Consider the following 16,652-nt stretch of genomic DNA (forward strand, 5'->3'; position numbering starts at 1 on the left):
TGTCAGGCTCCACACTCAGCATGCCCAGCTTGAGATTTTCTCTGTCCCCCTCCCTCTATCCCTCCTCCACCCCCGCTCCCACACACTCTCTCTCAAAAAAAAAAAAAAAAAAAGACAAGTGTGAGTATCTTCTTTTTATTTTCTCCAGGTGGTTAGCCAGTTGTCCAGTACCATTTTTGAATGATCCATCTCCCCTTGCTACCTAAAAAGGCCATGTATGCATCTAAATTGGCCCCTATTTCCAGGCCATCTGGGCTGTCTGGTTTCATGAATATAATGTTGTTTTAATAATCATAGTTTTGGACCAGTGCCTAATTGGGCAAGTCTCCTTCATTTGGCTTCTTTTATTTTTTTTTAAGATTTTATTTATTTATTTGTCAGAGAGACAGAGATAGAGAGCAAGCACAAGCAGGGAGAGTGGCAGGCAGAGGGAGAAGCCGGCTCCCTGCTAAGCAGGGAGCCCGATTCTAGACTCGATCCCAGGACTCTGGGATCATGACCTGAGCTGAAGGCAGACACCTAACAGACTGAGCCACTCAGGCATCCCTGGCTTCTTTTATTAAAAGCAAAAAAAAAAAATAATAATAACAAAAAAAAATCTTGGTTTGTTTGCACTTAAATCCTTCCCCCCCCCACATTTAGTAGGTTTTATTACTGGTAGCCATTATTAATATTCTCCAGATGAACCTAAAGTCAAATATTTGGAAAAATATATGTTCAACAAAATATTTTTCATTATACTACCCAATTACTGAAAGTTTCTATTCTTTCATTCCATTTTTTCTTAATGAAAAATCAACACACAAATATACAATGTCGGTCTCCCTCTGTGATCTTTCCTGAAGACTTTATTCTTCAAGTACATGGTTAAGGGTGTAACCACTATCTTTAAAAGTGCCTTTTTTTTTTTTAAGATTTTATTTATTTATTTATTGGACAGAGAGAGATACAGCGAGAGAGGGAACACCAGCAGGGGGAGTGGGAGAGGGAGAAGCAGGGTTCCCGCTTGAGCAGGGAGCCTGATGCGGGGCTCGATCCCAGAATGCTGGGATCATGACCTGAGCCGAAGGCAGATGCCCAACAACTGAGCCACCCGGGCGCCCCTAAAAGTGCCTTTCTATTTTAGGTACTTTACTTTAGATACTAGAACTTGTGAAAGGAATTATGAACATAAGACAATTTCTTATCGTATGTGTCATACATATTTAACCAGAAGCAAAGAATCAATTTACAGCCAAACCAAGTGTCTGTGTCTCCATTTAAATCTTTAAATGGATTCATCAATTTTCAAAGTCCGCTGCCCACGTGGGTATTTTGTTTGAAGAACAAGTGATTTTTTTGGTAACAATTATGTGGCGTACTCATCCTTTCCTGACTCATTCTTACTAATTAAAATCATTTAAAACTATTAATAGGCCCTTGTAGTGTTTTACTTTTGTAAAATCAGGTTGTAAAATTTTTTATTACAAATTAAAAATGTCTTTTAAAAATTCTCAAGTTGGGGCGCCTGGGTGGCTCAGTCATTAAGCGTCTGCCTTTGGCTCAGGGCGTGATCCCTGCATTCTGGGATCGAGCCCCACATCAGGCTCCTCGCTGGGAGCCTGCTTCTTCCTCTCCCACTCCCCCTGCTTGTGTTCCCTCTCTCGCTGTATCTCTCTCTGTTCAATAAATGTATCTCGCTGTATCTCTCTGTCAAATAAATAAATAAAATCTTTAAAAAAAAATCTCAAGTTGATCATCTGCAAAAATTTAAAGCCTTCGGTATTTAGTTGAATTCACTTCTCATTGCTGGGTTTACAACAAGCTTGTACTTGTTGGATGAACTAAACCAGATGAAGGAGAATGTGGTGTTTACTTAGCCATTGTCTGACTAGGCTGGGGGGTCATGTTCTCAGCTAGTGAACAGGCTGCTTTTGTCCCTTTGCCCTCTTGTATTTTGGGATTGCGTGGGTGTCTGCTCCGGTGACTGTGGCTCTGTGAGGATGCCCTACGATAATGTGACTCAGCCCTCACACTTGATCTGGCCCCCTGGCCTCTGCTCCCCTAGGCCATGGGCGAAATCAGTGGATCTTCTTTGGTAAGGAGGCTCCATTCATGGCAAGGTGGGCACCACCACTTGTAAAATCTCTGTCTCATGGAGAAGAGAGTCCCCACCACCAATGGGGTCTCCAGCTGTGGCGACGAGCCCACTATTACCTGGGGAATTTCTACCCGTGGGGTCTCCACCTCTGTAGGGGAGGGCATGTCCTCCAGTGATAGAAATGACACTGGCCCAGCTTCACCCTTGACTTCCTCTTCCCTTCTCACTCTGTTCTGACAACTCATGTATTCAGACCTGAAAGCCTATGTTGGGAGTTGGGGGCAAAAAATGGTCCTTAGGTTGCAGGAGAGGATGATCCCAGGGAGATCCCCAGGAAGGGAAGAAAGGAATCTGGTGGAAGGGGGGCGGGACAGAGGACTGTGGACGCCTGTCATTTGAGGAGGAGAAAATGGGGAGGACCCAGGGGTCTGAGCAGGAAGGGCCAGGAGAGTGTGCCGCATGCAGGTGGAAGACTAAGAAAGACACACACAGCTGAGACGCAGAGCCACAGAGAAGCTGTCCCTCAGCATCGCTCTGCACATCACAGCACATAGGTCCCTCTTGTTTGCCCTTGATGAGCCTTCCTTCCAGTAAATCTTTTGTCCTCTTCCAAATAACTTAATAGACATACTTCCTCTTTATCTGTCTCTTCATCTTAAAAACAACATCCCTCTCCCTCCTCCTTCATATACAGTCTCTACCCTGGAATTTGTAGGAATCTTCTTGCTCTTCTTTACGGTCTTACCACATACATCCCTAAACAACAGACTCTTCAAATCCACATGTTTGAACTCGTAATCTGCCAGGGCTGCCATGAAAAAATACCACCAACTGCACGGCTTAAACAACAGAAATTCATTTTCTCACAGTTCCAGGGGCTGGAGGCCCAAGATCAAGGTGCCATCAGGGTTTATGGTGAAAGCTCGCCTCCTGGCTTGTAGAGGGCCACGTTCTCTCTGTATCCTCACATGGCTTCTCCTCTGTGTGCATGCGCTCCTGGTGTCTCTTCCTCTTCTTACAAGGACCCATCAGATTAGGGCACCGCCCTTATGGCTTCATTTAACCTGAACTGTCTCTTTAAAGGCCATATCTACAAATACAGTCGCGTTTTGGGGTTGGGGCTTCAATGTATGACGTGTGAGCACAATTCAGTCTGTAACCCTGAATAAATGCATATTCCATGGATTCAACTACAGTTTGCTTCTTTGCCCTTGACATCACTTCCAGGGAGTCCCACAACTGTCTATGGCTGTCATTACCTTTCTGGAATTTCTTACTGCACAGACTAGAACTTCCAGGAGACTATCAGAGTAGCCAGTTCAGTGTTGGTGTCTTGTTCTTGCTTGAACCAGACACACTCATGGCTTGTGTTCAGCACAATATTAGCCAGTGGTTTCTTTGTATCTACCTTCCCCTGCCTGCCGGATGCTGCACGCTGTGATGTCCTGTGCATGCCATTCCCACTGCTAACGCTGCCTCTTGTAATGTCTCAGGACCCAGTGACATTCCAGGACGTGACTGTAGAGTTCACCCGCGGAGAGTGGGAGCATCTGGACACCTATCAGAGGGCACTGTACCGAGAGGTCATGCTGGAGAACTACAGGAGCCTGGCCTCCCTGGGTAAGAGTGGCCCTGGGCCTACCATGTGCACCGGCCTGGGGAGCAGCACCAGGCAGCACCCCAGGAGGCACGGGGCACACAGGTGCCATCTGCTCAGGTTGTCTGCTTAGCTGATGGGAAGAGGGGAGATGTTAAGTAAGTTAACTTGGTAAGTGATTATTTTTATATTAAATAAACACAGATGTAATAGATTGTAATGAAAATATTCATGATTTTAAAAGATGCAACAGAGACTGGAACGGGGTTTTAGACTCTGAGAGGCACAGTCCACTAACAGTCCTTGAAGGTCTGTGTGTACCTACCCTGCCAATATGGGTTGGTGAATGAGGAGTCTGCTTTCTCGTCTCTATTCGAACTGTGAGTCCCAAGGCCCTGAGGTCTCTGACCCATGGGGCCATATTTTGATGTTCAGAGGACACAGACTCAAGGCGTTTCCACTGCTTGTCCTCTGCGTGGTAGGGAGCAGGAGGCTGAGGCTGCCCCCACCCCCGCCCTGGGGTCACCCGTCATTCATGCTGCAAAGGTCCTGAAGACAGGGAAACAGGGGCAGGGCCCTGGGCACATGCTTGTCACTGTCCCAACACCTGCACCTCTTGCCTTTCCCGAGCAGGGTGCCAGGATTTCAAGCCTGATGTGATCTCCCGGTTGGAGCAAGGTGGATCGCCATGGATGGTGTGGAGGGACATCCCTAGGGACCCCTCTCCAGGTGAAGAGATGGGAAGGAGGCCCGGAGGCTCATGCAGAAGGCTGTCCAGGAAGCCAGTAGTTTCTAGAAGCATAGGAGAAATCCCAGGGGAAATCAGGGCTGCCTCAAGAATAATCCCTGCACAGAAGCTCCTGTTCTCTCCTGCATGAGTCCTGCCCCTGCAGGGAATGTACTGGCCAGCTGGGCCTCTCCCCGACACCCCCCCACACACACACTGTACTGGCTTTCTTCTTCCCTCCTCTCAGGTGTGCCCCTTCCCCCGTGCTGCCAGGCATTCTGCCCTCTCTAGAGAAGCCCCTCAGTTAGCAGTGATGCCACTTTCACCTCCCTCTTTTTCCTGTCATCTGTTTGATCACCATTCCTTCCCTCTTAATCTACCTTGAATGTCAGGTAAGTCTGTTGGAATGGCCCGGTAACCACGTCCACCACCTGCCAGCATCCACGGCGTGGTTTTCTGCTTCCTGCTGCATTCAGCCTCAGCAGGACTTTCCTTAATCACTCTCCACTTCACTCAACTTCTCTGTTTCTTGTCTTCTCACACCCCCTCAACTGTATTGGATTCTGCATGAGTCCTTTATGCTCACTTGCTAACTCTGACCCCCTGACTCAATTCAACAGTGACCATGCATTGCCTCTCATAGCACCAGGAAAATGGGTGGTAGGGGACTGTCCTTACAGACCTGGTCAATTGGCGTTTCAGGGACGTTAACTGTGGCAACTTACAAAATGGGCAAATAGGGAGAAGAGGTTGGAGACTGAGAGATTAGTGGTGACACTTCACAGTGACCCAGGCACACAGTGATGTTGGGTTATACCCTGATCTGCTTTTCTGCTGGTCCTTATTCTAGGGATTCCCCTCATTACTGCCCCCTTGTCTATTCTCAGTCCCCATTTTTACCCTTCAGTCATTCCAGAAAGGCAGTCCTCATTTGTGTCACTGAGCAGCACCCCATAACCACTCGTGTGTCCCTGTCACTTCTTCCTTGCTCCCGTGCACAGTGGCTCTTGGCTTACATGACATTTGAAATCAGTCAAAGCACCATACCTCTGTTTGGGGAGTCAAAGAATAAAAGTAAGAGTAGCATATTATATGTAGCTTTGACTAGCTCACAATTTTTATCTCTCTAAATGGTCAAATATCCTCCATCTTCAATTTCTTTCAGACCAAGAGACAAGATCTAGAATTGCAAAGTCAAACCTGAAGCAAGTAATTTCTGAAGAATTTTCCCAGACTATGATAATCAACAAAGGTAAAAGGAATGGAGTCTGTTACCCCACCAGAGAAGTCCCAGAATCTCTTAGCTGTTTAGAGAGCCATCCGGGGCAGACGGCATTTACCCATACGGAAGTCCTGACTCAGGAGAACATTCACGAAGATAATGGATTTGAGTTTAGACAGCAATCAAACTTCATTACTCAAAGCACAATTCCTTCAGGGGAAACAGTGTGTAAAGATGACAGTTATGGCAGGAGCTTTTTGCATAACCTTGATCTAAGTAATCATCAGAGAACTGACATAAGTGAAAAGCCATACAAGTGTGATCAGTGTGGGAAATACTTTAGCTGTGGCTTGGATCTCACTCAACACCAGAGTACTCACAGTGGAGTTAACCCATACCTTACTAGAGATCAGAAATTTGGTGCTAGAGAAAAGCCCTTCAAATGCAGAAACTGCGGCAAATCTTTTAGCAGGGGGACACACCTTATACAACATGAAAGATGTCACACGGGGGAGCGACCATATGAGTGTAACGTATGTGGGAAGTCGTTCAGCTGGGACTCATCCCTTATTCTACATCAGAGAACTCACACTGGAGAAAAACGTTATGAGTGTAGTGAATGTGGGAAGGCCTTCAGCCAAAGTACGTGCCTCACACAGCATCTGAGGATTCATACAGGCGAGAAACCTTATGAATGTCATCAGTGTGGGAAGGCCTTTAGCCAAAGTTCACACCTAACTCTGCATCAGAAAACTCATACTGGAGAGAAACCCTATGAATGTAATCAGTGTGGCAAAGCCTTTATTCAGAGCATTCAACTTACTCTGCATCTGAGAACTCATTCTGGAGAGAAACCTTATGAATGTACTGAATGCGGTAAAACCTACAGTCATAGCTCATCCCTAATGCAACACAAGAGGATCCATACTGGAGAAAAACCCTTTGAATGTAAAGAATGTGGAAAAGCCTTTACCCAGAGCATTCAGCTTACTTTACATCTGAGAACACATACTGGAGAGAAACCCTATGAATGCACCGAATGTGGCAAAGCCTATAGTCATAGGTCATCCCTTATTCAACATAAGAGGATCCATACTGGAGAAAAACCCTTTGAATGTAATGCATGTGGGAAAGCTTTCCGATGGAACACACACCTTACTCAACACCAGAGAATTCATACTGGAGAGAAACCTTACAAATGCAAAAAATGTGACAAATCTTTCAGCAGAAGTACACACCTTAATCAACATCAGAGAATTCATACTGAAGAGAAACCCTACAAGTGTAACGAGTGTGGGAAAACCTTTGGTCAGAGTGCATATCTGACTCAACACCAGAGGATGCATACCGGAGAAAAACCCTATCAGTGCGAGGAATGTGGAAAGGCCTTCACTGTAAATGCATACCTTGCTCAACATCAAAGGATTCATAAGAGAAAGGAACCTTTATTAGGTGCCAATCACAAAGAAATTCTGACTGGAAAGAAATTCAACAAATGTATCTAATGTGGGAAATATTGCAGCATAAACATGGGCATTCCTCAACATGAGTAAATTAATAAAAGAGAGAACTCCTATAAATAGAACTGTGGAAAACAGTTCACCTCTAGCATGCCACGAATGCTAGAATACTAATACGCTCATCAGGTCCATCATAAAACTAAAAAGGTGGAAAATGTGTTAAATGTTTTAATGTAATACGACCTCTTACTATAAGTTAAAGGAAAAATACTGAGGAGAACCGTATAAATAACATCTTTAAAACCACAGTCACACATGAAAGTTAAACCTTTTTCTCTATCATGCTGAATTTCTAGAACAGGTACAGTAGTAATGTCTGTTGAATCTCTAAAGGACATTATATATAAGGAGGCTCGCCCTTCAAATCTGATGTCTCACTGTACATATACAGACCTTTAAATACTGTAGATCAAGGGACAGCAAACTGTGGCCCATGGGCCAAATCCAGCCTGTACCTGTTGTTATAAATAAAATTGTATTGGAACACAGCCACATCTATTTGTTTATATAAACAACTGAAATTTATTCTCTCACAGTTTGGGGGGCTGATGTCCAAGATCAAGGTGGTGGCAAGTTTAGTTTCTTCTGAGTCTCCTCTCCTTGGCTTCTTGCTGTGTCTTTACATGACCTTTCCTCTGTGCATTCATCCTTGGTATCTCTTCCTTTTCTTATAAGGACACCAGTCATTTTGGATTATGGCCCCATCCTTATGACCTCATTTGACTATAATCACCCCTTTAAAGGCCCTGTCTTGAAATGGTCACATTGAGGTTCAGGGATTTAATTTGTTCAGGTTGCTGTAACAGATACACTGTAGACTGGGTGGCTCATAAACAACAGAAACTTATTTCTCACCCTTTTGGAGGCTGAAAAGTCTAAGCGTTGGCAGATTCAGTGTTTGGTGAGAGCCCACTTTCAAGTTCATAGATGGCCATCTTTTTGTTGTGCCCTCGCATGGTGGGAAAGGTGAAGAATCTCTCTGAGGTCTCTTATAAGGGTGCTAATCCTATTCATGAGGGCTTTACCTTCATGACCTCTCACCTCCCAAACCCCCCCACTTCCTAGTACCATTACTTTTGAGGTCAGGATTTCCACATGAATTTTGGTAGGACACAAACATTCAGACCATAGCAGGCTTCAACATATGTATTTGGAGGGAACACAACTCCATCCTTAACGCTGTGAAGCCTAAAATACTCCCTAGCCCTTTACAGAATAAATTTCCTAAACCTGAGGGTATAGATAACCAACTATAATATGTCAACATTCTATACTGTATATAGATTTCTAAAAAAAATTATAAGTTAGGGCAGCATAGTAGTCATAAATTGTACCATACAGAGAACCCACCTGTTTTGTAATTGTTTAATTATTCTGCAAGAATTAGAGAAGGGATCTTTTTTTCCTGGAAAATAGAAGGCAGACATGTTTCTTTAAAGTTAATTCTGTGACTTCTCCAATTCATAATTTTTGTGGCAAACACTGTTCAGATCACCTCCTATCTATCCCATTGGTGAGGGTGGGATCTTCCACCCTCTATAATACAAGATAGCTAAATGCATGACACCTGACACTGGCCTGATGGCTGACAGAAGGTTATTAGTCACATATAATCCCAGCCCAGGGAAGGACACTGCACACCACACCACAAAAACACCACACGTGGGTTGCACTCAGGAGCACAGCAAACAGTAGGACCAATGGGAAGCAGGTTTGTAGTAGTGAGTGAGTGAGGTATTCCCTGTTTTCCACAAGAGAATGTGATTGGCTTGTGTTAATTATTCATGGGCTAGCAGGGTGAGGGTGGAACGCTAGTCCAGGTGATAGGGAAACTACCTGGATTAGGAGCCTTTCCTGTTGGTCAGTGGGCATATTGGCAAGAGCAAGGGGATCCACAGTTAGGCTTGGGGGCCCTGTGAGGCTCAAAGATGTCCATGCAATGGTGAAATTTCAACTTTTACACACAGCATTAGAAACCAGCTTTGTCAGGGGAAAGTTTGCAGTCCTGTACTACCAATCTAATTTGCCTTACTAGGAGCAAACCCTCATTACACCAACTTTTTTCACATAACTTTTTCAACTTCATACTTCTTCCAAGTGATCCCAACTTTTCTTGGTCCTTTGCTTTCCTGCTAAAATTTTAGAGTGAGCTTGTCCATTTCTATCCATAAAAACTGTATTATTTTATCAAATGCATTTTCTGTATCTATTGAGGATACTTTTTTCTCATTTACTGTGTTAAGTAGGCTAATTACATTGATTGATTTTGAAATATTAAACCAACTTTTCATTCCCTGACTAAACTCCACTTGGTCGTGATATATTATCCTTTCTAAAGTATTGCTGGATTGGATTTGCTATTTTAAGACTTTCACTTCTGTGTTCTTGCATTGTTCTGTAATTGTCTTTCCTTGTAATGTCCTTGTGAGGTTTTGGCATTAGGATTATTTAAGCCTCTGAAAATAACCTAGGAAGTGTTCCCTCCCCTTTTATTTTATAAAACATTTTCTGAAAAACTGGTGTAATTTCTTCCTTAAACATTTAGTGGAATTCATCACTTGAATCTGAAATTTTATTTCTAAGGAAGTTTTAAATTACAGTTTTAGAGGGTTTTAGTTTGTTTTGTTTTGTTTTAGTTATAGGGCTATTCCAATTTTTTTCTTTGTTAGATTTGACAAATTCCATTTTTCAAGGAATTGTCAATTTTATCTAGGTTGTCAAATTGTTGGCAATTTGTTGCTAAATTTGTTAATACCACTCCCTTATTATTCTTCTAATGCCAAGAGTATAGGTATCTCTCCTCTTTCGCTCTTTCTTTATACAGGTGATTTGTGTTTTCTCTCTTTTTTGATCAGCTTTACAGGGGTTTATCAGTTCTAGTCATCTTCTCAAATATTCCGCTTTGGCTCTGCTGGATTTGATTATTCATCCGTTTTCTATACCATTGATTTCTGCTCTTAGGGGTTTTTTTTTTTCTTTCTTTGGGTTCTTGTTGTTATTTTTAGTTACTAGCTTAAATTGTTTTGCTTAAAGGTTTTATTTATTTATTTATTTATTTATTTATTTATTTATTTATTTGAGAGAGCAAGTGCATGTGAGCACACATACACATGGGGGAAGGTCAGAGGGGGAGGGAGAGGGACAAGCAGACTCCGTGCTGTACAGAGCCCAAAGTGGGGCTCAATCTCTCGACTCTGAAATCATGACCTGAGCCAAAATCAAAAGTCAGACGTTTAATGGACTGGGCCACTGGGGCACTTCTTAAATTATGTTTTTTAACCATTTTTTTCTTTTCTAATATGAGTTTCCTCTAAGTACTGTTTTAGCAGTGTCTCATGAATTTTGAAATGCATTTTTATTATAATTTATTTAAAAATGTTTCCCTTGTGATTTCTTCTTTGCTAGGTGGTTATTTGTGTTCTTTAATTATTAAGTATTTGGGGATACTTTAGTTATATTTTTTGCTTTTGATATCTATTTTAATTCCATTGTGGTCTAAGAACAAACTGTGTATGATTTCAATTATTTTGAGAGTATTAAACTTGTCTAACAGGTCAGCATTAGTTTATCTTGATGTATGTTCCATATTAATTTGAAAGGAATGTGTATCCTGCCATTGTTGGGTATGGTCCTCTATACATGTCAATTAGGTCAAGATGATTAATAGTATTGTTTAATTCTCTGAATTCTTATGGTTTTGGCCCACCTGTTTTATCAGTTACTGAGAGAATTGTTCAAATGTCCTTGAAATGTTTGCAGACTTGTCTGTTTCTTCTTTTATGTCAATTTTTACTTAATGTATTTTGAAATTGTATTATCAGGTATATAAACATTTTGGATTATATCTTCAGGAAGAACACAGTCTCTTATCATTATTAAATGTCCTTCTTAATATCTGGTGATATTCTTTATCTTTAGGTCTACTTTGTCTTATATCAGTACCCACTCCAGCTTTCTTGTGATGATTGTGTTTCACAAGATATCTTTTTTTCATCCTTTTCCTTTTTATTTCTCTGTGCCTTTATAACTAGAGGGTATCTTTTATAAAGGGCATACAGTTGTATCTTTTTCTTTTTTAATGCAGTATGATAATCTCTGCCTTTTAAAAAAGATTTTATTTTAAATAATCTCTACACTCAACATGGGGGTCAAACTCACAACCCCAAGGTCAAGTTGCACAGTCCACTGACTGAGCCAGCCAGGCACACCAATGATCTCTGCCTTTTAGATAGTGTATTTAGTCCACGAACTTTAATTATTCAAATGGTTTGCTTCATGTCTACTTTCTATTTGTTATGTTTTTGTCCCTTTTTGTTCCTTTGCTTCACCTTTTATACCTTCTTTTGGATTAATCAAGTAATTTGTAGGGTTCAATTTTATCTCATTTGTTGGTTTTTTAAGTATACCTCATTTTTTTTGCAGTTGTATTATAATATACATTTTTAGTTTATCACAATAGCTTAAATTAATATTATGCTACTTTACAGAAAACAAACTTACATTACAGTATAATTCCATTTACTCCCCTTTGTGCTATTATTGCCATTTATTTTATTTCTTCATATGTTATAAGCTCTATAGTACTTTATTATGTTTTTGCCTTAAACAATTTATAGATTTTTTTAAACCTTAAGAAAAATAGAATTTGGCATATACTCACAATTTATCCTTTAGTAATCTCCATTCCTTCCTGAAGACCTGAGAAAATTATCTGAGATAATTTTCCTTCAGCCAGAGAAATTTGTTGGCATCTGAGTATTGCTTTTAATGAATTCTGTGAGGTTTTGATTTTCTGAAACATCTCAATATATATTGCTTTTCACTTTTGAATAAGTTCTGCTGAACTTATTGGGGGGTTTATTCTTATAGCACTGAAGATTTTATTTAATTGTCTTCTGGCTGCCATTGTTTCTGATGAGAAGTAATTCTGTAATTCTTTTTACTATTTCCCTAATGGACTGTCTCTTTGTTGTTATTTTTTCTTTCCATCCTTTGTTTTCGGTAGTTTGACTAGGTGTGATCTTCTTTGTGTTTACCCTTTCTGGAGTTCACTAAGTTTTTTGGATTTCAGGGTTGATGTCTTTCCTCAGTTTGGGAAAAATATGGCTGTTCTCTCTTCAGATAATTCTTCTGCTCCATTCTTTCCTCCCCTTCTAAGACTCCAATTACATATGCATCAGATCAGTGATTCTCAAAGTGAAATGTGGTTTGGGATTCTGGAATTCTTCAAGACCCTTTCAGGAGATCCACAGGATAATTTGTTTTTTTCTTAAGGATACTCTCATGGGGCGCCTGGGTGGCACAGAGGTTAAGCCTCTGCCTTCAGCTCAGGGCGGGATCCCGGCGTTATGGGATCGAGCCCCACATCAGGCTCTTCTGCTATGAGCCTGCTTCTTCCTCTCCCACTCTCCCTGCTTGTGTTCTCTCTCTCACTGGCTGTCTCTATCTCTGTTGAATAAATAAATAAAATCTTTTTTTAAAAAAAGATACTCTCATAAGTGTCCAATGCAGTTTTCTAGAATCTGTGTGATATGTGATATCACAAAAGATTGAATGCTGAAGCAGGTATGAGGATCCAGCTATTTTCTATTACATTAAAGAGACTGGGGGGGAATGTCAATGTCACTCTTCTTACTACTTTTGTTTTGGAAAATACAGGATTTTTATTCCATTTTTAAAATATGTCACTTATGTTAAAATTGTTATGGGTTGTGTGCTCCCCCAAAATTCATATGTTGCGGTCCTAATGCCTGGTATGTGAGAATGTGACCTTACTTAAAGATAAGGTCGTTGCAGAGGCATTCAAATTAAAACGAAGTTGGTTAAGCATCCGACTCTTGATTTCAGTTCAGTCATGATCTCAGGGTCATGGGGTTGAGCCCCACGTTGGGCTCCTCATTCAGTGGGGAGTCTGCTGGAGATTCTCTCTCCCTCGCCCTTTCTCAAATAAGTAAATAAATCTTTTTTCAAAATAAAATATAATGAGGTCTTTAGAGCGGGCCCCAATCCAATATTACTAGTGTCCTTATAGGAAAGGGGAAATTTGGGGGCACAGTCGTTAAGCGTCTGCCTTCAGCTCAGGGCGTGATCCCAGCATTCTGGAATCGAGCCCTGCATCAGGCTCCTCCGCTGGGAGCCTGCTTCTTCCTCTCCCACTCCCCGTGCCTGTGTTCCCTCTCTCGCTGGCTATCTCTCTCTCTCTCTCTAATAAATAAATAAAATCTTAAAAAAAAAAAAAAGGAAAGGGAAAATTTGGAGACAGACACATACACAGGAAGCATGCCATGTGAAGATGAAGGCAGGAACTGGAGTGATGCTTCTACAAGCCAAGAAATGAGAAAGATTGAAGCAAACCACCAGAAGCTATGGGAGAGCCATAGAACAGATTCTTCCTCGCAATCCTCAGAAGGAACCAGCCTGTTGACACCTTGATCTCAGATTTCTAGCCTCCAGAACAATGAGGCAATACATTTCTGTTGTTTAAACCACTTAGTTTATGGTATTTTGCTACAGTAGTGCTGGGAAACTAATACAACATGTATTTTATTTCTAACACCCTCAGTTTTAATTTCAAATGCAGTAAATATAGATAGATATAACTCACATAAGCAAAAACACTTTAGGGTTCTCAGTAATATTAAGAGTATAAAGGGCTCCTAAGACCAAAAAGTGGAAAACTATTGTGTTGGACCATGATCACATTGTCCCACAAATCTCAGATGATTTGTTCTGCTTTCTTTTATTTTTATTCCCACTTCATTTTTTTCTCTGTATTTCAGTTAGGATAATTTCTACTGACCCATTCTAATCAATGACTTTTTCAACTTGGTTCTTTTTAAAGATCCATTGCTCTGCTGAGCTTCTTCATCCATTTACTTGTTTAACCTATATTTTCTTGTAAATTCTCTCACATAATTATAGTAGTTTTGTTAAACTCTTAGCTAAATCCTTCATCTGAGTCCCCTGTAGGTTTCTTTACATAGGCTTTTTTTTCTTGACTATGGGTCATGCTTTTCTGCTTTTTTGCATGTCTCATAATTTTTTATTTTATAATGGCCATTGTTGATGATGCTGGTAAAGGATTCTGGATTCTGTTATCTTCCTTTAAAGAGTGTTGGGTTTCATTCAGGCAGGCAGTTAAACTGTTCACAATGATCCTGTGAGATCTTGGTTTTAGGTTTTTTTAAGGTAGGTCTATTTTAGTTTTGCCCTTAGTCCTAGGACATATCCCTTAACATTGGGCTATATCTTTACCACTAAGGCCTGCACCTTCTGGGACTCCAAGGGAAAGCTCCAGGTATTTAATAAATCCTTTGGTGAGAGTTAAATACCAAACTCTGTTGAACTCTCCACTCAGCTTTTTAGCCTTCCAAATGATGCTTAGAGGAAAGCGTCCTTGGAGTTGTATGCAGTTTAGGAGTCACTCAAGAATTTAATGGGAATTTTTATGCAGATTTTGAGGCTTATCCCTATTTGGCTATCTCTAAATTCCTGGGGGGTTTTTTTCCCCTCTCAATTTAGAACCATTCTGAAAGCCCTGAAACTCTGGCCTCTGTATCAGCAGCCCATTATCCTCTTGAGATCTCTTCCTCTGTGCAAGTTTATAACTATTATTAACAAGAGGATTAGTCTGATACAAGCTACCTGTACAGGTACTTGGAACAGGTATTTAGGTTATGACCCCAAACAGTAATGTAATGAGACATTACATTAATGTCTTTAATGTGTTCTGGTCTTTAAAATCTTCCAATTTTAAGTGCTTTTTATTTTTTTTATTGAGGTATAATTGACATACAATATTATATTAGTTCTAAGCATATAACATAGTAAGTTGACATTTGTACATACTGTGAGCTTTTCACTTTTAGAATGGTATGTATACCCATATTTCTCTGGAACTCCACATGGCCCTGCTAATCAGCCCTCAGGATTTTACATGGATGACCTTAAGGATTCAGAAAGTAACCTAGGACATCTCTTTATCCAGTGAGAGTTTTACACTCCCTATTCTCAATTAAATGCCTTTCACAGCTCCAGAATTCTACAGTCAGTATAGAGCAATAACTGTACCTCCCATCCACTTCCTTAATTTAGGCTTGACATATCCCTGTACCTACTATTTTGTTACTCTTCAGGACTGTTAGGCAGAGATATGGGTAGACAGAGCACACAATATAGAATTCCTGGGACTGTACTGACTTACACACGGTCACACAACCAGATCCATGAGACCCACAGTGACATAAATATGTACACAGGGGCATAGATGCACAAAGATGCACACACTGGTGAGCACTGTGGGTACACACAGACACACTGAGTGATATACAGAGGAACATATACAGCACACACAGTCACACTGGACCTGTGATACCCACCAAGGCACAAACCAGAATTGTGAGAGAACAGCGAAACACACACACAGATTTACAGATTCACCTGCACAAGACATGTACACACTGCCACATACAGATAGAAACAAACTCACCCAGATCTGCAGACCCCCTAGAGACATAAATACATACACAGGTTCACCTACACACAAGGATTCACACATTAACCAGCCCTGTAACGCAACAGCCACTCACCACTACACTCGCAGACTCACAACCAGATTTGTGAGATTCAGGTGCACACAGTCCCACAGCCACCCAGGTTCCTGCCCTGGGGTTGCTATTGAACACTGTTCCTGCACTGGGCACAGCTCACTGATATCAAGCGAGAACCTATGGCCAAGCCTATCTGGAGTCAAGGCGGGGGTCTGAAAAGTTTCCAGTCTGCATCCCTTCTGCCCGACCCCAAACTAGCTCTCAGTAAGAACCTGGTAATGAACTTTCTTCTGGAGTTACTCACCTGGGCTCAAAGCCTGGCTCCACCTTCTCCTGGCTGTGTGACCTGGGACAAGTTACCCCACCACTCTGTGCTCATTTTTCTCCATCTCTAAAACGAAGGTAATAATAGTTACCAAACTTCACTGAGCTATTGTGAATGTTCTGCCAGAAAATACATGTCACGGCCTTTCCAGGCAGGAAACATGCCCGGCCTGTGGCTGGTGCTCTGTAAATATTGGCGTCATCACCGCGTTAAAGTTAGAGCACTGGGCCAGAGCTCACCGCAGCCCAGACCCTCCTTCACAAGCTCCTGAGGGTGGGAAGCCACCAGGCCTGACAACTGGGCTGGGGCTTTCCCTCCTCCGGGGTCCCAGGTGCACGACCACCACCTCTAGGGTCCCTGAGGCCGGAGGCCTGAGTCTTTTCACAAAGATGAATGTGGGTCAGAGCCCACCCGACTCCACCTGGAGACATGAACGAACTGACAAGATCATTCCACGTTTCTGGACACCGCTCTCTCGCACCCTCAATGAAACACAAACACCGCCCCACATAAACACACACTCACCGAGATACAAGCGCCTTTTGCAGCAACGGGAGTGAAGGAGAGTGGGGCGGGGCCAGAGCCCTGGCTTGCTATGCCGAGAACTACATTTCCCAGAAGGCTCTGCAATA

The 16,652-nt window shown here is 41.8% G+C and overlaps 1 protein-coding gene and 1 long non-coding RNA gene across 5 annotated transcripts in view; one reads left to right on the top strand and one right to left on the bottom strand.

Moving 5' to 3' along the window:
• LOC100466168 (zinc finger protein 883) overlaps window positions 1-7,633 on the top strand; it is a 22,610-nt gene extending 14,977 nt beyond the window's left edge. Inside the window, exons 3-5 of one of the 3 annotated variants that reach the window (XM_034642829.1) lie at window positions 3,574-3,700; window positions 4,308-4,406; window positions 5,570-7,633. In XM_034642829.1, the coding sequence (XP_034498720.1) occupies window positions 3,574-3,700; window positions 4,308-4,406; window positions 5,570-7,131 (1,788 nt within the window). In that variant the 3' untranslated portion in view covers window positions 7,132-7,633. The remainder of the gene's footprint in view (window positions 1-3,573; window positions 3,701-4,307; window positions 4,407-5,569) is intronic. The other 2 variants (XM_019801106.2, XM_019801107.2) reach the window with 2 other exon arrangements.
• Window positions 4,402-16,601, bottom strand: LOC109489831. 2 transcript variants are annotated; one of them, XR_002142963.2, is made up of 5 exons: window positions 16,546-16,601; window positions 16,000-16,086; window positions 8,497-8,551; window positions 7,540-7,601; window positions 4,402-5,453 (listed from the first exon to the last, which is right to left on the bottom strand). It is a non-coding gene; the product is annotated as an uncharacterized LOC109489831 (long non-coding RNA). The 2 variants fall into 2 exon arrangements; XR_004620368.1 differs by having other exon boundaries at window positions 7,540-8,551.
• Window positions 16,602-16,652: the final 51 nt, after the last annotated feature.

The sequence above is a fragment of the Ailuropoda melanoleuca genome, chromosome 14 (assembly GCF_002007445.2).
Source record: "Ailuropoda melanoleuca isolate Jingjing chromosome 14, ASM200744v2, whole genome shotgun sequence".
Lineage (NCBI taxonomy): Eukaryota > Metazoa > Chordata > Mammalia > Carnivora > Ursidae > Ailuropoda > Ailuropoda melanoleuca.